This window comes from Zerene cesonia, unplaced genomic scaffold (genome assembly GCF_012273895.1).
Source record: "Zerene cesonia ecotype Mississippi unplaced genomic scaffold, Zerene_cesonia_1.1 Zces_u001, whole genome shotgun sequence".
NCBI classification, from domain to species: Eukaryota; Metazoa; Arthropoda; class Insecta; order Lepidoptera; family Pieridae; genus Zerene; species Zerene cesonia.
Window position 1 is genome coordinate 4,115,472 of NW_024045131.1, and position 26,198 is coordinate 4,141,669.

Genomic DNA, 26,198 nt, shown 5'->3' on the forward strand with positions numbered 1-26,198 from the left:
CTGGGTAAATATAGAATTAAATAAACATTACTGACGCAAGTTGAGTTGGACGAAGTGTTTTAATATGTTTGTGTGTTACGCTACGCAATGGTTGTTGCAGTTTATGATGGTATGGTCTGCTAGATGATCGCCCTGGCTCTGCTCGTGTTAGGTTTTTATATGTTTTTTTTTTCTATTTGTATTTTTGTTAATATGCGTTATTCGTTGGTGAGGAGCAGAAATAATTTAAATCTATAGTAGATTATTTGATGTTTATTATATAAAATGTTATATTATGTCTATATGCATCTTCTTATATATAAATCAATTGCTGTTCGTCGGTCTCGCTATAAGTCGAAAATGGCTGGTCTGATTTTTATAATCATGGTTTTGGTGCATTCTGAATAGTCCAGGGAAGGTTTAAAAGGTGAGAACACTATGGAGGCAGGCGATGCCGCGGGCGGGAAGCTAGTAAGTAATAAATACGTGAAAGTATTGCTTTCTTTATGCATTGAATATAAACTAAACAGCTAATGAGAACAAATCATATGGAGTCAGTATCCAATCGGCCTTACGCCTCTCCAAATGTTCATGGGCGGTGGTAGCGCTTACCATCAGGCGTCCCACCAGCTCCACTGCCGATGGTGACATAAAAAAATCACCCCAGCCACTCTCTGGCGAGATTTCTATTCAATATATATATGGTATTTCCTGATACCTATGTTTTTTTTTTCCAATTATTATTCATATAGTAAAAAAATCGTGTCTCAAGAAACAGGTATGATCAGTTAGGTTTTTATCGGAATATTAATTGTGTTGTTTTCGGTGGGAATATCATAATGAATTCATATATCAAGGATTTTACGTTTATTGAGAGATTTTTCAGATGTGTTTTTTTTTTAACCGATTTTTAGTTTATTTAAATATGTTCATTCATTTATTTATACACGGCTAACGCGTGAATAAAGTTCGTTAGAACGAGGCTGAAAGGCCCTGATATTAATTTGATATTAATTATGTATGTTTTTAACTTATTTCCTGTAGTTAAAGTCTACTTGAATTATAAAAAAATAACAGTAAATTAATAGGTATTTAATATACATAGTATATAGTATATGGGTAGATTATATTTTTTGAATAACACACTTTTATTCGCTTAACAACATAACATAGTGTTTGTATGTAACCGTCTGCTTTAGACTCGATTCTGACCCACTTCAAACGGACAGATTGAATTCAAACTCTGTACACTTATCGCGGATCGGTGACGATACAACAGTTTCATGAGTTTATCTTATTAGCCTGATTAGGATTAATTGTAATATTTACGTATATATACTCAGAAAATTAACTTGATTCTGACATTATAGCGTGTAGTGTTGTTCTTAACTACGTATATATAATTTTATTATTTTTTTTCTTATGTAAGTAGTTATTGTTATATTGTAGTTATAAATATACCAATAAATAAAAATTGGAATGTCTGTTTGTAATATTTAAATAAGCAGTTTATCGGTACACGTTACAGCGGCTATCTGCATGCCAAATTTCATCCCGATCGGTCCAGTTGTTTGGGCTGTGCCTTGATACATCAGTCAGTAAGTCACCTTTGCGTTGTACATATTACTAGCTTTCGTCCGCGGCTTCGCGCATGAAATCCGGAGTGGTTTAATAGATGTTATAACACATATAAACCTTTTTCTTCAATCACAATATCTCATAAAAAAAGCCATTAAAATCCGTAGTGTAATTTTAAAGATCTAAGCATACATACACACAGACGCGAGAAGCGACTTTGCTTTATAGTGTGTAGTGAAGATTTTTGTATCTGCAGATAATTTAGACTCTCTAGCTTCCTTTTTAGCTCGGCAAAACATAACATTACATGGGAAACAAATGAACAATCAAACAAACAAAACAATTTTTAAAACAAATTAAAATATTCAAATACAATAATTTAATCACTTATAAAACAAATTACTCACACAGATAAGCTTATTCATATAATAAATTTATTTAATTAGTTTCCCGCAATTTACATATCTTTGAACCTTTTTTGCTTGTTATCTTAATTTTCCTTTTATTTGACCTTCTCTTTTGTATTTTATAAATTACGTTATCTACAAGAAAAACCAAAAAACACATAAATCTTAAAATTTATTTACTAACTAGCTGCGCCCCACGATTTCGCATGCGAAGATTGTTTTTTCTTTTTACGTTTCCAATTGTATTTAATAGTAGACCAAGTCGTTCCTTATTACATCAACTGCCAGTGTAAAGTTCCGTCAAAATCTATCCGGCCAAACTCAAACTCAAATATTCACTGTTCAAACTGCACTGTTCAAATAAATGTTTCTTTCTTTCTTTCTTTTCTTTCTTTCTTTCACTGTAAGTAAGTACATGAACGATCCTCGTTTGTAACCCATTTCAAAAAGTGCTAAATAAATTTAAACTCAAACGAAAACTTAAATATTCAATGAAAGTACTCAAACGAACCTTATTTTGTATGTACATATTTCAAAAAGTCGACTCAAACTCGAAAATTTATGATTCGAGTTATTTTTACAAGTATTTATAAAATGTATTTTTTTTTTAACAATCGTCGACTATCGCAATTAAAAAAAAATCACCAGGTTATATAACCATACAGGTTAATATAGTTAAAAGCAGCATTGATATTAATCTTTAAAAATTGCAATCAACCCGCAACGAATACACCAAAACGTGGACGACAATTGATAACCTCATTTTTTGGAAGTCGGTTAAAAATACCTCCATAATCACCAACCCAAGCGTGTCAGCGCCGAGGCGTCAAAATATATGCGTAATTTAATCGTCTTTTAACGATTATGGAATCGTATTCGATGTCATTGTTAATAATATATTAATGAACATTTTAATTAACATTAATTAATTATCAAATTGTTCTTATTCGGAAATAGACAAAATAAATATATAAAACCCCCCCCCATCGTAGGCACCTACGTTAATTGCTTCCCGTAACTTTTAATGGCTTATTTTTTTTATTGTTTATATTGCAATCTATCAATTAATGAGATATTCAGCAATATGTGGAGTATTTTATTTAGCTAAACTGTTTTGCACGGAAGCCGTCCAGTGACTACCCCGTTTATTATTAGATCTCTCGGAGTAGGCCTTGAGGAATCTTCGTTTTTAGCCTTCGAACGGCTTTTTTTGAGTGTTCATTAAATTGACTGCAAGTATATTGGGATGGTTAGTGATTCGCTTCTTGTACACTTTTGTTGTTTCCGAGATTTCTTCCGTGACACTTTTGACGACGTGATCGTGATGGTGTACTTAATGATGTTGCAGGTTAAACGTATTATGGTGTTTCGATGGTTTTTTTTATGTTATACTGGAAAGAGGAATTTTGTAAAACAAACACGTACATATAGCAGGCGTTTATCAGCTTCACCTGTATGTTTGTATGTAACCGACTGCTTTAGACTCGATTTCGACCCACTTCGAACGGACAAACAGACGGATTCAATTCGAACTTTGCACGCTTGTCATATTTTATGATCCCAATAAGGATCGCTATGATAAAATCGTTTATTTTTTATTTATTTATTTGTAATCCAACAAGTAACAACATTACAACAATATGTTTAATTAAAATAAAACTGTACACTTATAAAAAGAAATGCTAACAATTACTTCATATTCCTGCATGCTTGTGTGTGAGTGTGTGCGTGCGTGCGTGCGTGCGTGTGTGTGCGTGCGTGAGTGCGTGTGTGCGTTCGTGTGTGTGTGTTTTTCCATACGCATACTCTATATAAGAGCAAGTGAGACTATTTAGTTAGGAGTTTAGAGTTGGAACCAACTTTGCTTAATTAAATAAGTAAAAAGTTGTTGAAGGTAACTGAACGTAAGTTGTACGTGAGACAAAAGCGAGCGACGCCGCGGGCTGGAAGCGACTCATCCAAACTCATGTTCCACACGATGCGCCCATCGCGCCGATAGCATCTGATTTATTGTATTATTAAAAATATGATGATAAAACAACGACACCGTTTCAATACTGAGAAGTCTATATGAGAGACGCGTCTCTTTGTCTCTTTGTACGCTGTTTTCTTTGGAACTAAGTTTCGGTTGAATTTGCTTTTATTTTTGTTTTTCGTTTTTATTGCGAGCACCGTGTTCGCGTCGTTATTCAATTTTAATTATTTGTTTATTTTGTCGTTTATTTCCATACCTTTTTATTTGTCTCTGTGTTTTTGTTTTGTGCATGATATATTATTTATTATGCTATTAAATCGTCGTGTATGTTGTTTGTTCTTTTATTCATACGCTGGTATTCCGCCTGCGCCCGCGCATACATAGGTAAGTGTAGACAGACGGCGTTGTAGCCACAAAATTCTTTGGGATTCGTGTGGATGTAAGTCCCCGTGGGATAAATGAAGTTAAAACTTCTGGCCCGTCTTGTCTCAAACTATTTGTTGTTGAATTGCATCAATATCGGTTCAGTGGTTTAGGTGTTAAGATGATCAGGCTTTCGCGCTTATAATATTAGTAGGGATTTATTCACGTACTAGCTGTTCGCACGGCTTCGCCCGTGGTACGTATAGAGCCTATGTCATTCAGTGAAGTTGCAGCTTTCTAATGAATTTTTGAAGTCCTCTTTATAGCATTAATGTAGATTAATTTCTGCCGTTACCATCGCCGAAATGACTTCCGCTTCCTCACAACTGCATCAAAAATTTTCCACCACGCGCTGGTAATCTGTTTGACATCTCCACAACTAATATCCATAAGAGCTATGCCTAAGAATTATAGTATTACTAGCTGACCCGGCAAACGCTGTTCTGCCTCACTCTATATATGCACACAAAATTTCATGATCATCGATCCAGCCGTTTCGGAGGAGTAGTTATACTAACTAACACAGTGACACGAGAATCTCATATACATATATAGAGATGGAGGGAGGAGGATGTTACATGGCCGCAGTCAGCGTACAACCAGTTTGTACGCGCGTACTTTGAACCGGGGACCGCCGCGGCCGAGACGACGGGTGTTTGTGTCACTTCTGATAGGTTATGCTAAACCTACGCGTGACACTAGATAAATATTCTAGATCTTTCTTTTTATCGTGCAGTGTTCGTTCGTATCTTTGAGCGAAACAAGATTTTTTTTTTTTTGGTCACAGTCGGCAATGGAGCTGGTGGGATGGAGCTGATGGTGAACGCTACCACCGCCCGTGAACATTTGGAGAGACGTAAGGTCGTTTGCAGACCTTACGCTTGTATAAGTGGATTGTCGATTTCAAATTGGGTAGGGATGAAGAAAAGATTGGCGAGAGGAATAAACGAAAGGACTGGGAAGTCAAAAGGATTTGGGCCTTCGGCTCCCACTGTTCATGGGTGAAGGTGATCGCTTACCATCAGGCGAACCACCAGCTGTTGCCCGCTATGACATAAAAAATGTAACATGAATTATCACTTTACAAAAACGCATCTAAAATCCTACTACTATACTTCCTACTTCCTACTAATATTATAAATGCGAAAGTTTGTAAGAATGTGTGTGTGCTTGTTGCTCTTTCACGCATAAACTACTGAACCGATTGCAATGAAATTTGGTACATAGACAGCTGGACAACTGGAATAACACATAGGCAACTTTTCATCCTGATATTCCTACGGGATATGGACTTACGCGGGTGAAACCGCGGGGCGCAGCTGGGAATTAATATGTTGTAATGTTTCGAAAAACGTAACCCCCCCCTTCCACTACAGTCAACACATACTGTTATAACTTATTACATACTGAAATAACATCGCAATATTGTAACTAACTCGTGTGTAGCAACACATTATGTAAGGAAATGGCTTTTACTAGCCGTCTTAATGATGGTGAGAGATTTCATCAGCGCAAACCATCAATACTATATAATACTAGCTTTCCGCCCGCGGCTTCGCCCGCGTGGAATTCGGTTATATCGCTTTCATCTCCCTATTTCAACACCTTCTACCATTTTTTCGCGATAAAAATTATCCTATGTCCTTTCCCAAGTTTAGTTCTACCTTCATACCAAATTACAAAAAAATTGGTTCAGTGGTTTAGGCGTGAAAGTAACAGACAGACAGACAGAGTTACTTTCGCATTTATAATATTAGTAGGGATAACTGGCTGTTACCCGCGGCGTCGCTCGCATGCTAACCGGCTAAAAAAGAGTAGCCTATGTACTGATCCATACTAAAATCTATCTCTGTACCAAATTACATGTAGATACGATTAGCTGTTTTCGCGTGAAAGAGTAACAAACTTCCATCCATACGTACAAACTTTCGCATTTATAATATTAGTAGGATTATAGTAGGATATATTATAACAGATGTATCGATCACAACACCGGATACAAAATATTCCGTAGAATAATAAGATTACCTTGTAAACTATTGCATAATAGTTTTCCCAGTAAGTAACCGATACTATCCTCTGAGCTATTAATATTATAAGTCAATTATAACATACTAGCTTTTCGCCCGCGGCTTCGCCCGCGTAGAATTCGCTTATATCGCGCGACATGGTAAGGAGTATTTTCTTTGCATTAAAAAGTATGGTTTGTTCTTTCCCACGTTTAGCTCCATCTTCATACCAAGTTTCATCGAAATCGGTTTGACAATAACGAACTGTCATCCCCTCTTTCAACTCTTTCTACCCTTTTTTCGCGATAAAAAGTATCCTATGTCCTTTCCCAAGTTCAGTTCTATCTTCATTCCAAATTTTATCAAAATCGAGTCAGTGGTTTAGGCGTGAAAGCCTAACAGACAGACAGACAGAGTGACTTTCGCATTTATAATATTAGTAGGGACTAGGTACGCCCCGCGGTTTCACTCGCGTAAGTCTGTAATCCGTAGGAATATCGGGATAAAAAGTTACCCATACGTTATTCCAGTTGTCCAGCTATCTACGTACAAAATTTCATTGCAATCGGTTCAGTACTTTTTGTGTGAAAGAATAACAAACACACAGGCATCCTTACAAACTTTCGCATTTATGATATTAGTAGGAAGTGGAACTATTTGCGCCCCGGGATTTCACCCGAACAATCACTCGAGGAATCAATCAAACTCCGCGCTTGAGTTTGATTTGTTTCAAGCGATTTTTGATTCGAATTTGCTTCCAGAAGAGATCTCATTGATTAAATAAATATTTGAATTAGATTTTAGCTGTATGATCACACACGCACACGTTCACTCGGCCAAGCTAGTTAAGTCGTGTGTTTACAAAACACGACGCAAACAAGGAACCGCAGCGCACTACAAAGACAAACAGACGTGGCGAGTGTTGTGTAAACATTGCCCGTTGTTAGTGTGTGTAATGGTTTCAATAATTTTGCACTTTTGATGGGTTTTTTTTTTATTCTTTTGTTTCTGATAGGTTTCCTACTGGTGCTGTGAAGTTTGTGGGGATGGATGTGTGTTTGTTATTCTTTCACGCAAATACTGTTTAACGGATTTTGATGGTACTTGGCAATGGCGTAGCTTATGTATCTGATTAGAAAATAGATGGAGGATGTAGTGGATGTCGTGTTTAGAAATATTTCTGTTTAACGATTATTGTTTTTCTTTGAACCATGAAGCTTCACATGTATGCTTGTATGTTATGTACTCCGTTAGATTCGATTTTGGTCCACTCGAAACGGATGATTGAATACAAACTATGTATACTTATCAAGGATCGGTGACAATACAATAATTTCATTAGTTTATCTTATCCTAATAAGGATCGCCGCAGGATTCAATGATTTCCCTACGTAGGTATAGTCGTATAAGAGCGAGTGAGACAATTTAGTTCATTGTAATTATCAAAGCGTGTTTTCCAGTTCTATTTATTTGTGATCCTGTTTTTACTTTAACTAAATACTAGCTATTGCCCGCGGTTTCGTTATATTCGGAGTAGTATAGTAGATTTTGAGACGACGAAACCTTATTGAATCACTCTATCTATTAAAACTCATCAAAATCCATTATGTAGTTTTAAAGATCTAAGCATACACACTCGAACATGCACAGGGACAGACGCGGGAAGCGGCTATGCTTTATACTATGTAGTTATTACTTTATATGTTCGCTCGAAAACACCAATTAACATATAACAAAAGATTTATTGGCACGTTTGTTGCTTGTTTTACGAGAGACATTGTGCTGTAAATCATGAATGAATAATTAATGAAACTTATGAATAATGAAGTAATAAAGAAATGACGATGCAATTGGATGGATCATTCTGGTAAATGTTTTTGTTTTATGTAATAGCGGGCAACTGAGCTGGTGGTTCGCCTGATGGGAGGCGATCACCTCCACTGATGAACATTTGCAGGGGAAGTGCCTCTGCGAATGCGCTGCTCGCTTTTATAGAGTAAAAGATGAGGAAGGGATTCGAGAATTGGGATTAAAGGGTTACACTGGGATCGTTGAGGAAAAGGATGTGGATCCAATGGATAAATGAGATCTTCTATTAATATAAAGTTATATCTATAATACAGCTTAACTCAACTGTTTATTCATTAAATAGGTTTTGGCTTTATGACTCCGTGGGTTTTCAACCGATTGACGCGATTCTTTTTCTGTTTGATAGGGAGTCGTTGTCATTTAGACCCATTTCAAATTTAGGAGTAGTACCTCCGTCCCCAGGGACGTTAGTGGCATTTTTTTGTAGAACAGAATTATTTAATTCAGTTCTCTAACTTCCTCGCTGATCTTAGAACATCTGAACAAATAAATAGCATAGGCATGTTATACAATATAATTGGATAACAGCTAAATCAACACATGGAAGTCGGACCAGGGTTTTATAAACAGACTGGCTTTCCGAATATATACCGGTTCTGTGACGGAAGAGACATTTAGGCGTGTTTAATTTGCCCTGAATGAATTAAATAATAAACACTTTATATATTAATATAGAGGGTTGAAATAATAATTTTTTAATAAATACTTAACTGCTTTGTCAGAACCTGTCAGACCTAACGAGTCAAAATGGGACCACATGGAAAGCGCCAGCTAATCAAATCATAAAAATCTGTTCACCCACTATGAAGTTGTGAAGTAATAAACACAAAGAACAGTCGGCTGGATGTCCCCCTCCGTTTTGAGAAGACGTTTTAAAAAAAAGCGACCACATAACTAAAGATGATGTAGGTTATGCAACAAGAAGCAGGTCTCGCGCACACCGCAGCGGCGAGAAAGGTTACGGAATCACGATAAATTGTATTAAAACCGTATCATAACGCTCATTACAGCAATTGTATCAAAACGCCAGCGAGAATTACAATGAAATAAAAGCAAATTTCAAATGACCGCGTTTCGCCCGAGCGGCAGTCGGTTTGCGCGCGCGCAGCCGTATGGTTGCGTATTCCATTTTCGAAAAATGACCGTCACCATATTTCGGGCCCTGCACCAGAGGAGGGGGATACGTTAGTGTTCCGTTTTATAATTTCGAATTTAGAACGTTCTATATAGATTTATCGGTTTTCGTTTCGCAATAGCCTTGGCTAGTGAAATCGGCGTGATTATCGATTGCATGGATTTCGGTAATGTTATCGGTGTCTGTTCGGTTTGTTTTAACTATAATGCGTGGTTTATGTGATATAAATATTGTTCTGTTAACTTCTCTCTATAGGAATTCGTATGCGCTCCATGAATTTTATTTTTCTTTTTTCGTAGTGTCAGAATTCTTGCAATTTCGATACATGTCCCACAACTACCACCTACGGGTGCCTAACAAAACAGTTTCGTGCTTTCATTAATAGAAATTTGACAAAGACAAATTGAATAACCCTGTACGAATACGTATTTAAACTGTAACAAGATCGTGATAGTGAAATTAGAGTCATTGTTTAAGAATTTAGCTGTTCGTCATGTAACAATGATCAATAAAGATATACCTAGAAGTAAGTTGGTGTGACGTTTAATTTCAAATAGAGAAGTCGTGGAAAACAACTCGTTATGATAAATTTTCTGTTAGTTTGTTCCCAAAGTTACATTTTAAGTGAAAATTCACGTTGTTAACTCTGTTTTTGAGATCGGTTTATGGTTCAGATATTACTGTTAAGATAACTGTATATAGATTTGTTGTAATATTACACGATGAGTATATTGGGCAAGGGCCAATGTAACCGATGTAAAATGCTAATATATGTCAATTGCTTTAATTTAATTTTAATTAAATTAGTTGATTCTAAATTCCGCCAGATCTAGCCAGTTCGTGGGAAGTAAGGTTCAAACTCAAGTTCGAATATTAATTATTCCTTCATATAGGCTTCCTTAGAAAGCGCCTTATGAACCGTCGAAATATATAATTTAATATTTACCACCGGTTCGGAAAGCAAGCTTTTGGGATAGTTTCTTCTGATCCTATACTTTGAATAATGGCCTTATGCAGAGAGAAGGCTAGTAATATTTTGTAAGAGTTTCAGTATGGGTTTTTCAGTATTTTCAAAATAATTTACGCTAACATAATTGCCATCTATTGAGTTTCTGAGATGAAATTTCTGACGTTATATACTGTCTTGCTTTCCGACTGAGTTTGATCCTTTCTCTATGATCCTCTTTTCCGCTTATGATTGCCATTCTCTCTACTTTCCATAAAAGCTTTTCTTAAACTAACGCATGTAGGTACATGTGGCTGTCTATTTAATTTTCTGTATTAAAGGGAAGTTTTGTTACCCAAAGAGTCCACCAGCTTGCGTTAATTATTGCTGGAAATTTCGAGCAAAGCCTCTGAAGTTAAAATTCGTCAAGCTGATGGCGAGGCGTGCCCATGTACATAAATACCTAACTCGTCTTCTAGCACAGTCGGGTAACTGTACTGTGGTACTTGTTTTCAATCAATCTTGTATACTTCTTACATGAACAGCGGAGCACAGTTTTGAGGTTTGCCCACTTCATACTTGTCATTCACTGCATTACTGACCACACCCACTGGCAGGTCTAAGCTAGGTCCTACTGAGTATTTGTTGATAACCTGTTTCTGGTGATTTTTTTAGAATCGGTAGTCATCTGGCCACACCAAAAATTGTTTTTTTTTTATCGAAGCAATGATACTATTCAGACTTGCATTCAGGGACTGTTTAATTTATATGTGGAGGTCTATTTTTTTTCGATTTGGCCCAAGTCTTTTCTATGATTCTCATATTTTCGTGTTGCCCGAATAGAAATATGAAATCTCTTCATAATCATTGGAATCAAATTTATTTATTGGTTTTCATAAATGATTGGTTTTCATTTTTATCTAAACGAATATATATTCTGACTTCCCCGTTCATTAAAAAACTCAATTAGGTAATCCCAATAATTAACAAAAACCATTGTATAAATAAACGATATAACATTGCGATATCTCAGCGGCGAGAGGTCTCATTGGTTTACAATTACGTAACCGCAGGCGAAAATAGGTTATCTGTGGTTGTCCGCAACCAGTTTAGTATTTAGGCCTTCGCTGGAGTGAGACCTAGGTTGTCTATTTTTAAGTCGACAGCTCTTTTTGAAGATTTCACGATGATGTTAGATAAGATACTAGCTTCTAAGCGTGACGGCGCTCGCGAATGAAGTAGTAAGTCGGAGCTTATTTTTTACTTGCTACGCCCTGCTGTTTCACCCGCGTCTGTATTCGGTAGAAATATCTCTTTCATACAAAAACTACTGAACCGATTGCAATGAAATTTGGTACGTAGATAGCTGGACAACTGGAATAACGCATAGGCAACTTTTTATCCCGATATTGCTACGGAATACGGACATAAGCGGGTGAAACCGCATGGCGCAGCTGGTATGAAATAAATTATTAATAGTATAGATTATTTCAAAAAGTGGTCATATGCCAAAAATGACAAACCTCTTTAAATCAAGCTTTTTCACAATGAAAGGTCATCGTCTCGAATTAAAACAGGTATCGGACAAAAATAGTGTAATACGTACACTATTTTTAAATTCCCTTTTCAATGTTTCACATTTAATTTTCGTTTTTGGATATCACTTAAATGTCACATAGGTCGGTTGTACTTTCTGTTTAATGACATTTAAATGTACCTGTTGCTTTTTTAATCGAATAAATCAATGATCGTTTAACTTAAATAAAATTTATATATTAATTTTTATACATTCATTCATCCATTCATTTTTTGGAGTTGTAAAAATTGGAAAAATTACCTGAATTCATTAAAATATTAGTACCACAAGTAACTTTTTATAATCCTACTTACTACTAATATTATAAATGCGAAGGCTTGTATGATTTAATCCCGGCGATCCTAATCAGGATAATAAGATAAACTCATGAAACTATTGTATTGTCACCGATCCGCGATAAGTGTACAGAGTTTGAATTCAATCTGTCCCTTTGAAGTGGGTCAACATCGAGTCTGAAGCAGTAGGTTACCTATAAATATACGGGTGAAGCGTCTTAGTAATAATTTTTATTCGTTCTAGCAGTTCCTGAGGTTAGGTCGTTTAGAAACAACAAAAAAAAAAAACAAAAAATCTTTATTTCACATCAATAGTAAGTTAACGCGTAATAGTGAATGTAGTTTAACTTATTATTCAGTGTTTTGTGTTGGGTAACAGTGAGCGGGTCGAGGGGATTGGCAAGGTTAAGCGCGCCGCCTGCGCGGCCTGCAAATGGATGGGGCGTGCACTTGACGTTGGAATGTCGTGTGGTGAAATCGTTGTTTCCGCGTAGATGGTAGTAGGATGGTAGGTGGTAAGGATTTGGAGCATCGTGTGAGGGTTCAGTGAGGTGCCGGAGGTTTGGATACGGATGGGTCTTGTAGTCGAAGTTTGAGTGTTGTAAAAACATCGTTTGAAATTGTATTATTCTATGTATATCAGTTGATGGAAATGTTAAGCAATTTTTGATGAATTTTGTCAGAACGATAAATATGGTTTGAGTGAAAGGATAAAACAGATTAAAATGAAAACTTCACGTCAGTATGACTTATCAGTATGGGAATAGCAAACGATATTTTTCGTTTTGCCACGACAAAATTCATCAAAAATTGCTTAGCATTTCCATAAACCCATATAGATTGAAACATTATCAATCGAACGCGTCTGTCTAGCTTGATTACTGGCGAAACGGCGGTATTCTCATAAGACTTAACAAAGGCATTCGCTTGTTCAGCGATAACTTTAATTATTCGCACATGAAACGGCCGTAAACATTCAATAATACCATTAAACTTGATCGTATCTAATTAACGACTTTACGAACGCGTATTTCTTTACAAATGTCCCATTCGAGATTTACGTGTGGGCAATGGTTTTTTTTTTCTTCAAAATGATTTATTGTGATTCACAGGTTATAAGGAAGGTATTATGTTATATAAAGTTGTACTGTGATTTGTTGTCTGGTAATGATGAAAAAATTGTCGTATTATACTGTTATTGGAAACTGCGTAAGTAATTTGATAATTTATTTTTACTTATATATACCGTTGACCTATTTAATCTGTGGTAGATCATACATTTAAATTTCTACCAGGTACCTAATAATACTAGCTACACCCCGCGGCTTCATCCGCGTCCACTTTTTCTGGTGATAGCGTGATGTGATAGCCTCTGATCGACCATTCAGAACATTAATAATGTTTCATTTTGAACCAGCATTTTCGGAGATTTCTTCTACCAAACACACAACCTCAGCTTTTCATAACGCTCCCAGTTTTAATAAAGGTGTATTTAATGTTTATTTTAAACTAGCTATTCGCCCCGACTTGGCCCGTGGTACATATATAGGCATAGCCTATGCAGCTCAGTGAAGTTGCAGCTTTCTAATATTGGTAGAATTTTGTAATCCAGCTCCAGTAGTTTTTGCGTGATAACGTAACAAACATACAAAAATTTAAAGGTTTCCTCTTTATAATATCAGTGTAGATTTAGCCAAGTGTAAGTTGGCGGATGTGGAATATTGTCATTTAGGTTTCTGCACGGGCCGCTTCCTTCGCGGTGGTTTCTGATTGCAATGGACATGAAAACAGCTGATCAGCTTGCTGGAACCCATTCTATACCCAGGTATACCAGCTATAGCCAGCTATGCCAGCTGTGGGTAGTCGGTAGCGGCTATAGCCAGCTATATATAGGCTACTTACCGGAGTACCACGCGATAGAAGCCGCGCGCCTCAGCTAGCGCGCAATGAGAATTAATTTCTCAAATCGCAAACAGAGCGAAGCGTGAACAAGATAACTGTAGCGAACGGTAGGAATGCGAGAAAGTGTGGTTGGTGCGAGCGGTGTAGTCTGTGTGTCTGTATGTCTGCTACTCATTGTGGAAACGGCTGGCTGGTTTGTGATGAATTCTGTGAAATAGATAGTTTCCAATTTGCTTCAATTTAGAAGAAAAATAGAAGTAGGGTAAAGGAAGATTTTGTTCAAACCATCAATGGTTTTCGATTTTAGTTTCCTATAAGAGCTGCACCGAAATGAGTGTTTTCTTTTTCGTTAAAATATAGATAGATTTAAAAAAAAAATCATTATTTATCCTTACTTTGCATTAACATTGCATATGTGGCTTAAATTCTTGAACCAACAACTTATAACTATGGACACTAGGTCGTCTAAACTAGGCCGAGCCTGTATCTTGGACGGCAGTGTCCTCCCACTATGTATCCTACTCTTCCTATTTCCTACTATCCTACTAATCCTACTTATATTATAAATGCGAAAGTTTGTAAGGATGTGTGTGTTTGGTGCTCTTTCACGCAAAAACTACTGAACCGATTGCAATGAAATTTGGTACGTAGACAGCTGGACAACTGAAATGACATGTAGGCAACTTTTTATCTCGATATTCCTACGGGATAAGGACTTACGCGAGTGAAACCGCGGGTCGCAGCTAATTTAACATAATTTAGTACAATATATATTGAAAAAACGAATCAGGATTCTCACACATGAAAACCTGTCGCTTCGCAACATTGCGCAATTTCGCCAATTTCCGTAAATATCCAAATATAAACCGAATCTCGTACAAGTCGAGTGTGGCTGATTGTTGCTAAAAGTGTACAATTCACTTCCTGATGGCTCGTTTCGTGGTAAAAAGTACGTGAAGTTATTTCTCGGTCGCCATCTTGTGTGTGGCGAAACATAATTTTCGACTCTATCTCCAAGTGAATAAGGTGCATTCTAGCATGTCGGTTGTGTGTTTTTGCCGACGCTACACGCTGTAATAATCAATGTGCCAATAGTGAGAGAGTCGCTTTTTGCGTGCCGTTTCCTTGGCTCCAACTTATTGAGCAATATCGTTACGTGGCTAATGAGAAGATGGAAATGTAATGATATTTAACTGAAATGTCGATCGATTAGTTTGTTCACTTTAATAAGCACATTACTTGTAAATCACTATATAGTAGAAAAAGAAGTCGCTTCGCTTTCTCTCTCCCTATGTCCCTATGTATGCTTAAATCTTTGAAACTACGTAACGTAATTTTGATAGGGTTTTTTTTAAATAGATACAGTGATTCAAGAGGTAGTGTTTATATGTATAACTAGCTGCGTCCCGCAGTTTCACCCGCGTAATTCCGTATCCCGTAGGAATATCGGGATAAAGAGTTGCCTATATGTTAGTCCAGTTGTCCAGCTGTCTACGTACCAAATTTCATTGCAATCGGTTGAGTAGTTTTTGCGTGAAAGAGCAACAAACGCACACACATCCTTACAAACTCACGCATTTATAATATTAGTAGGATAACATCTATTAAACTGATCTGAATTAACGCGTTCGAAGCCGCGGGTAAAAGCTAGTGGTTTATAAAGAACTTCCTACGGCTCAAAACTGAGTTATTTGTCAATAGGAAATTAATTGAATATATTTATGTGAGTTAAGAGTATGCAATAATCTTTGCTATAAACGAGTTAAAACGTGCGAATGCTTACTTCATATGAATGCGAAAGTGTTTGTTTCTTTGTATTGATTTTACGTCGCAACAGAGAGATTTTATGATAATTTTTTGTGTTTCATAGTTTGGGTGAAACATCTGAATAAAGTTCTAGACTATGCGGCCGAAGCCGCGGGCGGTAAGCTAGTGTATTTGCTAATTTTTAGTACAAGAAATCACTGAATATACCTAGGTAATAAATAATAGTCTGGATGGTTGCAAAATTTTTAGAATCAAATATAACGTGAGCTCAATGCGTGTTTTGTAAGTCTTGAATAATGTATGACTAGCTGTTCGCGCTCGGCTTCGCCCGTGGTACATATTGTATAGCCTATGTCACGCATTGAAGTTGCAGCTTCTTAATGGAGGAGGAATTTTTGAAATCGGTCCACTGGTTTTTGCGTGAAAACGTTACAAACATACAATATTTCAAAAATACTCAAGTCTCCTCTCCATAATATGAGTGTAGATACAATGCAACAGAATCCTACTATCCTACTAATATTATAAATGCGAAAGTTTAAAAGGATGGGTGTGTGTTTATTGCTCTTTCACGCAAAAACTGCTGAACCGATTGCAATGAAATTTGGTACGTAGACAGCTGGACAACTGGAATAAACAAATAGGCAACTTTTTAACCCGATATTCCTACGCTATACGGACTTACGCGGGTGAAATCGCGGAGCGCAGCTAGTGTATAATGTGCTTCAGGATGTATGATAATTTCATATGATATAAAAAACCATGGAGATACCATTTAATGTGCAATTTTAATATTATAAAATCACGTTTATGTACGGGCCGATCGTTCAGATTTTTTGTTGCGTTGTTCATCGAGCTACATTGTAATTTAATAGTGATTTATTTTCCTATTAGAATCAATAGATTTTTACATGATTTTTATTAGCTTCACCTGTATGTTTGTTTGTAACCGACTTCTTTGGGCGCGATTTTGACCCACTTTAAACGGCCAGATTTCGTTCAAACTTTGTAGATTTATTGAGGACCGATGACAATACACTAGTTTGATTAAATTTTTCCATTTTTCAATTTGAAAAATATAATATTTTTGTTAAAGCGTGTTTTTTAGTTTTTTTTAAACTATTATTTATTTTGTAAATAGCGTATTGTTGTTGTATGCGAGCACACGTACGCGTGTAGTGGCAATGTGTGCGTGCTGCCCTGTGCCGACGGTGCAAGCCGATTTCTTACTACACGATACAATAATATTCAAATCAAATCTAATACTCAATATGATACGATACAAACAGTATAAGTTTATTTTATATAAGCCGAGGGCCGTGGTTTTGCCCGCGTAAATGACTATTTCCTCTTAATCCTTATGTTCCTGTGCGATTATTAGTATAAAAAGTAGCTCATGGTATTTTTTATTATATCACCTATCTATAAGTGAAAGTCCCATCAAAATTGGTTCAGCCGTTGCAGAGATGAGCCGACAACAGATAGACCGATAGAAATTTAAAAATTTGTCAATTTGTGTATACATATATGCAACCATCAAAAAGCGTTTGATTTTACAAATAGATACTCGAATTTTATTTATTGTTATAGAGTATAGACTATAGATGAATCTTTGGAATCTAGGTCGGTCTCGACGCATGCCTGACTCGGCACAACAGTCTTGGTTGTTGTTTAACTAACTTTTAGGTGTTTTTTAATTTTTTTTTTGTAGAGATTATTATAAAACAATTTTGACGGACGCCATTTTTTATAGTCAATTCTTCCATTAGTCAACACTATTTAGCGTCGGCAAACCATTTGTAGGCATAATGTCATTTCTAGACCTCACGTCTCCAAATATCCACGGGCGGTGGTAGCGCTTACCATCAGGCGACCCACCAGCTCCACTGTCGACAATGACATATATAATATGTTTTGTAAGAAGGCCAGATTTATTTCAATTTCGTTTCACAATTACTACTATTAACATCCACACGAGGAAGAGGTTCAAAATCCTTTGTATTTACCAATTTTGTTTGATTTTCTAACACGTTTTTCCTAGATTCACCTGTATGTTTGATGTTTGTATGTGTTCCGACTCATTTAGTCTCGATTTTGGATCACTGCAAACGGACAGATTAAATTCAAACGTTGTACACTTATCAAGGATCGGTACAATACAATGATTTCATAAGTTTATCTTTTTATTCTGATTAGGATCGCTGGGATGAAATGATTTCCTTACGTACTCTGTATAAGAGCAAGTAATTATTTTAATTTTTTTATGACATAACGGGCAACTGAGCTGGTAGTTCGCCTGATGGTAAACGACCGCCCGAACGCATCACCACCGCCCATGAACATTCGCAGAGACTCAGACCTCTGAGAATCTGCTGTCCGCTTTTACGGGATAAGGGATAAGGAAAGGATTGATAACTGGAAGGAAGAAATGGACTGGGAAGGGCTAGGAGAAGGAAATAGACCTCCAAGTGAGACAATTTAGTCGGTAAGACCAATGCAGTGCGTGTTTAAAGGACTTCAGAAAACTAAGAGGAGAATTCCATATGGTCCTGCCTCGCCTCGATCACATCATATACTGTATATCACAAGCAGGTTACACAAGAGGAAGTCGATGACAACGCCAACAGTGAGCAGCTTGCTTGTTAGCTACTTACACGCGATTCGTTTCCGTTTGCATCATTTGTAATTCCATTACGATTAGTTGTGCTATGCTAATAGAAGACAATTGTATTGTTCAGGTGGTTTGATTGGATGTGATTAAGAAAATTGGACTTTTTTTTGGGATGCTTTGTTAGAGGCCCGTTTCGTTTCCAGCCAACCAGACGTACAGAGAGAAATTAGATAGAGGAGAGGAGTAGGGCAGACCATAAATATAATACGAAAGATTCATAGTATTATATATATACATACATAATTGTATGACTTATGTCTATTATACATGTAAAACAATGAAATATATAAAAATAAATATATAAAGGTTTGAAACAATATAGTTTATTAAGTAAAACAGAAAGAGTAATAATAATTGTGTACCAGAACCTTAAACCTTGAGGACTTATTTAATTCCTTCTTTCCGATCGTCTGTCCTCTTCTTATCGCTTACTCCTTAAAAGCGGGCAGTTGCGTTCGCAGAGGCACTACCTCTGCTCTGTTCACGGGCGGTGGTGATCGCTTATCATCAGGCTATCAACAGCTCAGTTTTGATGGACATTTTAGTATTTACGCTACTAGGTACAAAGTCTTTATTAAAAAAAAAGTCTTAATTAAAACTGTTAAACACATACAATTATATTAGTAGAAACGAAAGCCTGTGTTAGTAAAAACTGTGTTACAGGCTTTAGAATCCCTCACATTTTTGTGAATTATAGTTTCTTACAGATTTTTTATTTTTTCCATTATGTATATTAAAATAGAAAAAGTGCATACATGTGTGTGTGGGTGTGTGTGTGTGTGTGTGTGTTTGTGGGTTAAGAGAGGTTAAGTCGAACCTAGATGTTTTCTTTGAAATGAATTTTTAGCTCGAAATAGTTTATTAATGACTGCCATCGGTGGATAGTTTGTGGTTTGTGGAGTTCATTTGACTTAATTTCGTAAAAGAAACAGCAATTTGTAAACTGACTGCGCCAGAAAAAGTGTTATATTTTTCATGTGTAATGTATTTATTTTATTAAACACGCGCTTATATTCCTTCACCTGTATGTTAGTTTGTTCGTACCCGAATATCGGGATAAAAAGGTGCAGCTGTCTACGTACCAAATTTCATTGCAATCGGTTCAGTAGTTTTTGCGTGAAAGAGCAACAAACACACACACACATCCTTACAAAATTTCGCATTTATAATATTAGTAGGATTAGTAAGACTAGGAAGGATTTTTCCGATATCCCCACAGGAACATTGGGATTTTAAGGAAAAAGGGACGCAACTAGCATCATCTTGTTTATTTTTATTATTAAACAATTTTTTTTTTTTTTATGTCACAGTCGGCAATGGAGCTGGTGGGACGCCTGATGGTAAGCGCTACCACCGCCCGTGAACATTTGTAGAGGCGTAAAGTCGATTACAGACCTTACGCCTCTACAAATGGATTGCCGACTTTAAATTGGGAAGGGATTAAGAAAGGATTGGCGAGAGGAATAAAGGAAAGGACTGGGAAGGGGAAGGAAAAGGATATGGGCCTCCGGCTCCCCCACTCACCGAACGAAACACAGCAGAATGCTATTTCACGCCGGTTTTCTGTGGGGGTGTGGTACTTCCCCGGTGCGAGCTGGCCCAATTCGTGCCGAAGCGTGCTCGACTCCCACATTCAACAATTGAAAGACAATGGATTACGCACACTTTGCTTGTCACGACATGCGCCACTGTGCGATGCATTGACCGTGAACAAAGGTGTTTAGATTTGTTGTGTATTTTTTTTATTGTATTTGCTTGGGTGCAGTCGGTCAAAGGTCGTTAGTTTGTATTTGATTTTGAGTGGTTAATTGGTGATTGATGTGGTGGTGGTTTTTACGTGTTATTGTCGTGTTTTTTTGTTGTTTCTTTGTTTCGATAATTTGTATTTATTTTTCTGGAATGATGTATAAAATAAATAGAAAAAATCATTTGTTAATACTTAGGTAAATAAGATGAAAATTTTAAACGTTATTTAGAAATGGCTTATTGCTGATTATTATTTACCTGGGATCTGCCCCGGCTTCACCCGTACATATCTCTCCATAAGAAGCTTCCTTGTGACGCAATAAAAATGTTAAAAAATTTAGCCGAATTGGTCGAGCCGTTGTCGAGTATTACGCTGAGAAATACATTTTAAATTTTCATTTATGTAGAAAAATAATTTTATTCGCAGTTTTTTCTGATATCGTCAATGATTTTCGTCTATTTGTCCTTCAATGATAGCATACCATTCAAACAGATGAACACATAAACAATACTAGCTTACGCCCGCAGTTTCGCCCGCGTAGTTGAAGGATATTCCTTGCGGAGTTGGATGTTGTACCGCAAAGGTGTTATTGTCTGGACAAAAATCATATCGCAAAATCGCTCCGTTGCGACGTGAAATAGAGTCAAACAGACACGCTTTCGCATTTACAAAATTATTGAGGGAAGAACGATTCTTCATACTTCCTACTTCCTACTTAATATATAAATGCGAAAGTTTGTAATGATATGTATGTGTTTGTTGCTCATTCGCGCAAAAATTGCTGAACCGATTGCAATGAAATTTGGTACGTAGACAGCTGGACAACTGGAATAACGGGTTAATAAAAATTCCAACGGGACACAGACTTACCCGGGTAAAACCGCGGATCGCAGCTAGTTTTATTTATACATAGAAATAATAACATGCCCGTTTGTCCGCAGGGTTCGTGCTCGCTTCGGCTGTGGTGCTGCTCCTTCTCGGAATTATATGCGCCATTTTCTTCAGCACCTGGGTCCGACTGTTCATTGACCATGTGAGTATATCATATTCAGAGTCTGTGACTCTAAATGAAGCGTTTATTCAACGCTAGCAGCCCGCCGCGGCTTCGCACGGGTGCAATAACACATGTCATATATTTTAGCCCTCAACTTGTATCGTCTATCTATTGAAATAATGCACATCAAAATCTGTTGCGTCGTTTCAAGATCTGAGCATGTTATACCAAGCAGTGATTACAGGCATTATATATAATATCAACTTCGACGTCGTAAAGCAGTACTAATCCCAGTGTGAGAAAAGGACAGAACTATATACTTCGTCTAGTGCCATCCTTCACCTGTATATTTATATGTTTGTATGTAACCGACTGCTTTAGACTCGATGTTGACCCACTTCAAACGGACAGATTGAATTCAAACTCTGTACACTTATCGCGCATCGCTGACAATACAATAGTTTCATGAGTTTACCTTATTATCCTGATTAGGATCGCCGGGATTAAACCATATAGTTGAATCTATCAATAAAGCGTGTTTATTTTTATAATATTCCATATATATTCATCAATTTTTAAATGATATGTAGGTAATTAATTAGTAGTGAATTCAGATAGTAGAGGTAGGTATATGCATAACCTAGATACGACTAGGCATTCCTAGATAAGTACTTGATAGTTGGAGATATCCGTAGAACCTTGAAAGTTCAAGCGGGCAGCAAGTCGCAGTCGCTGTGCTTAATGGGGCGGAAGATTACTTATACGATACGACATTTTTTATTATAACACACGATATATCGTTACGTTCATTCAAATATATATGATACATTTATTTATGTTAACTAGCTTTCCGCCTGAGGCTTCATCATTTCCCTATTTCATTTCCTTCATCTCCCTATTTCAACTCCTTCTGCGATTTTTTTTCGCGATAAAAATTATTCTATGTCCTTTCCCAAGTTCAATTCTACCTTCATACCAAATTACAAAAAAAATCGGTTCAGTGGTTTAGGTGTAAAAGTGTAACAAACAGACAGACAGACAGAGTTACTTTCGCATTTATAATATTAGTAGGGATATTCGTACATTCATTCATTAAAATATAATTATCGTTCGTACGTACGTTTTATTTTATTTTATGACCATTTTTGGGTTTTATTTTTCAACAAAATTATAATCACAGAATTGAATTAATGCGATGTACGTGACATTGTTATTTATTACATAAACGTTAATTCAAGGAGAATTTTATAACTTTTTTCTATAAAACACTAGCTGTTCGCCCCGGCTTCGCCCGCGTTACACATACAGCCTGTATCACTCAGTGGAGTTGCAGCTTTCAAATTATTTTTTTGCAGTAAAAAAAAGTTTTTAAATCGGTCCAGTGGTTGTTGCGTGAAAACGTTACAAACAAACAAAAAATACATAATACAAAAATATAAAGATTATCTCTTCATAATATTAGGATAGATAAAAACTTTAAACTCCATGCGATTATATCTTGTCTCACCGATCACTATGTTACTATGTTAAAACTATTTCAATGTCCACACTATCTGTTAAATAATCATATAACGATGAATAGTGTGTAGTAAGTCTTTTTTTTTAATTAATTGCTCGTAAAGCCTTCCTACTACTAATCCTTCCTACTTCCTACTAATCCTATTCTATCCTACTAATATTCTAAATGCGAAAGTTTGTAAGGATGCGTGTGTGGGTTTGTTGCTCTTTCACGCAAAAGTTAATGAACCGATTGCAATGAAATTTGGTACGTAGACAGCTGGACAACTGGAATTACATATAGGTAACTTTTTATCCCGATATTCCTACGGGATACGGACTTACGCGGGTGAAACCGCGGGGCGCAGTAAAATACAAGATAAGAAAAAAGACGCGAATTTGAATGCCGCTTCATAATCGATTTTTTCTATATTATCTAAATAATATAGTTTGTTTGTTTCATCGTGCGCAAATCTCAGGAACTAGTTACTGCGCAGATTCCTAAATTTTATCCACCATTGAATATCTTATCTTATACCTTTAAACGAGCAATTCTTGTATATATATATATATATATATAGAATTGGAATCTCGGAATCGGCTCCAACGATTTTCATGAAATTTAGTATATAGGGGGTTTCGGGGGCGATAAATCGATCTAGCTAGGAATTTTTTTTAGAAAATGTCATATTCGTGTTTTATCGACTTAAACTTACTTGCGTTTGAGTAGTCCCAATTTAATTTTTAGTTTTATAGCATTGAAATGCTTTATAAATGAGAAATTTTGAAAGAATAGAAAAAATTCGATCACGAGGCAGGATTCGAACCTGCGTATCTTGCCTAACCGTAGCAACGCCTAGCCTCTCGGCCACCCGTGATCCTGCCTCGTGATCGAATTTTTAGGATCACGGGTGGCCGAGAGGCTAGGCGTTGCTACGGTTAGGCAAGATACGCAGGTTCGAATCCTGCCTCGTGATCGAATTTTTTCTATTCTTTCAAAATAGTCCCAATTTATTATGATTCTTCCTGACATCTAATGGCGAATAATAATACTATAAATGCAAAAGTTTGTGAGGATGTATGCATATGTATGCGTGCGTCTGTTACTCTTTCACGCAAAAACTACTGAACCGATTGCAATGAAATTTGCTTCGTAGATAGCTGGACAACTGGAATAACACATAGCACTTTCTATGCCGATGTTCCTACGGGATACGGACTTACGCGGTTTTGACCGCGGGTCACAGCTAGTGTACTTTATATCTTATAGCCTGTAAGACTTTTTATGTACCACGGACGAAACCGGACGCACCGCTAGGTCTCCATATATAAATTTTTAGTAAATCGAGTTCCATTAGTAAAAGTTATCCCAATGTTATCAGCCGTTGAACTGTAATTGACATACATACATACGAACATAATACGTACCCATTGGCAATAACGGCGAGACCTTACGATATTTTATCGCATCGATACGATAAAATACCTGTTTTAAAATTGTGCCTTGCCGGATAGCGAAATGCCAAACGCGAAACGATTTAAATCTACGAGTACATAATACTAACTAACTAACTAACTAAAAAAACTAACTAATTAACTAACTAACTAACTAAAAAAAACTAACTAATTAACTAACTAACTAACTAACTAACTAATTCTTGGCACGTGACAAAAAGTCGTTCGGTCGCAGCGGTCGTGTCGCAACCGCGGTCGTGGATTATAAAATCGCATCGGTCGCTTATCCTCGACCCGATAGCGGCACTCGCTTGTTGTCATGTGTCGTAACTAGCTGCGCCGCGCTGTTTCACCCGCGTAAGTCCGTATCCCGTAGGAATGTCGGTATAAAAGGTTGCCTATATGTTATTCCAGTTGTCCAGCTGTGTAAGAGAGCAACAAACACACATATCCTTACAAACTTTCGCATTTATAATATTAGTAGGATGTCACTCGGCGAAGTTGCAGCTTTCCTATGGTGAAAGAATTTTTAAAATCGGATCAGTAGTTTTTGAGTTTATCCATTACAAACAAACAAACAAACAAAAATAAAAATTCTCCCTCTTTTTCTTTATGATATTAGTGTAGACTAGACGCCCGTCCCGGCTCCGCCCGGATATTAGGATTCCTGTTTTATCCCAATGGACCATTTCATCGGGATAAATGTCATACAATAGAGGTAAAGTTTGTGAGTTTGTGCCGTTGTAGCGGATTTTATCTAGACCTACTGAACGTGTATTAAAAGAAATTATCTGAGTGTCATAGGCTATATCTTATACCTTTAAACGAGCAATTCTTGTATATATATAATTGGAATCCTGGAATCGGCTCCAACGATTTTCATGAAATTTAGTATATAGGGGGTTTCGGGGGCGATAAATCGATCTAGCTAGGAATCTTTTTTAGAAAATGTCATATTCGTGTTTTTTTTTCCTGACATCTATTGGTGAATAATAATACTATTTTGCTTCGTAGATAGCTGGACAACTGAAATAACACATAGGCACTTTTTATACCGATATTCCTACGGGGTACGGACTTACGCGGTTTCAACCGCGGGTCACAGCTAGTTTTATTATTATTCTAATTCGGCCGGAGCCGGGACGAGCGGATAGTGTACAGCATTGCGTTTATATTTTCGTAGATTTTTCGTTTTTTTATGTCATAGCGGGCAACTGAGCTGGTGGTTCGCCTGATGGTAAGCGATCACCACCGCCCGTGAACAGAGCAGAGGTAGTGCCTCTGCTCATGCGCTGCACGCTTTTAAGGGGTAAAGGTTACAGAAAGGAGTGACGACATGCATAAGGGAATGGACTGGGATGGTTGAGATAAGGATACGGGTCTCCGCCTCCCCCACTCGCTGTACATAACTTAGTACCATGCTACTATTTCACGCTGATCTCGTGTGCGGGTGGGTGTGGTACTTCCCCGGTGCGCGCTGGCCCAAGCTGGCCACAGCTCGGCCAAACCGGCCCAAGCTGGCCAGGCGAAGCGCGCTGGTCTCCCACACTCCAAAGTAATATAAATAAACACGTTTAGATAATACAGAACGTTAGGCAAAGTTCAAAGCACTACAATCATATTGACAACGGGATTTCGGCTCGTCCGCTCGAATATTAATTAGTTTAATTCGCCGGTTGATAACTGGATAAGTAATGCCGTTATATATTATTCACACACATTACTATAAAGTATTATTATTATTAATTTAAAAGAGGCAATAGTAATGATTATATTTTTGTATATTGACTTGAATAAAATATAATAGTTTAAAAAAACTAAAAAACACGCTTTAACAAAAATCATATTTAGCAAATTGAAAACTGGAATAATTTTATCAAATTAGTGTATTGTCATCGGTCCTCAAGATATCTACAAAGTTTGAACGAAATCTGGCCGTTTAAAGTGGGTCAAAATCGCGCCCAAAGAAGTC

At 36.9% G+C, this 26,198-nt stretch overlaps 1 protein-coding gene across 2 annotated transcripts in view; it reads left to right on the forward strand.

Annotated features, from left to right (window-relative positions):
• LOC119838211 (scavenger receptor class B member 1) overlaps nucleotides 1–26,198 on the forward strand; it is a 75,545-nt gene that overhangs the window by 26,104 nt on the left and 23,243 nt on the right. The window contains exons 1-2 of one of the 2 annotated variants that reach the window (XM_038364058.1): nucleotides 9,297–9,424; nucleotides 21,222–21,313. In XM_038364058.1, coding sequence (XP_038219986.1) covers nucleotides 9,304–9,424; nucleotides 21,222–21,313 — 213 coding nt within the window. In that variant the 5' untranslated portion in view covers nucleotides 9,297–9,303. Of the gene's footprint in view, nucleotides 1–9,296; nucleotides 9,425–21,221; nucleotides 21,314–26,198 lie in introns of those variants that run through there. The other variant, XM_038364059.1, reaches the window with a different exon arrangement.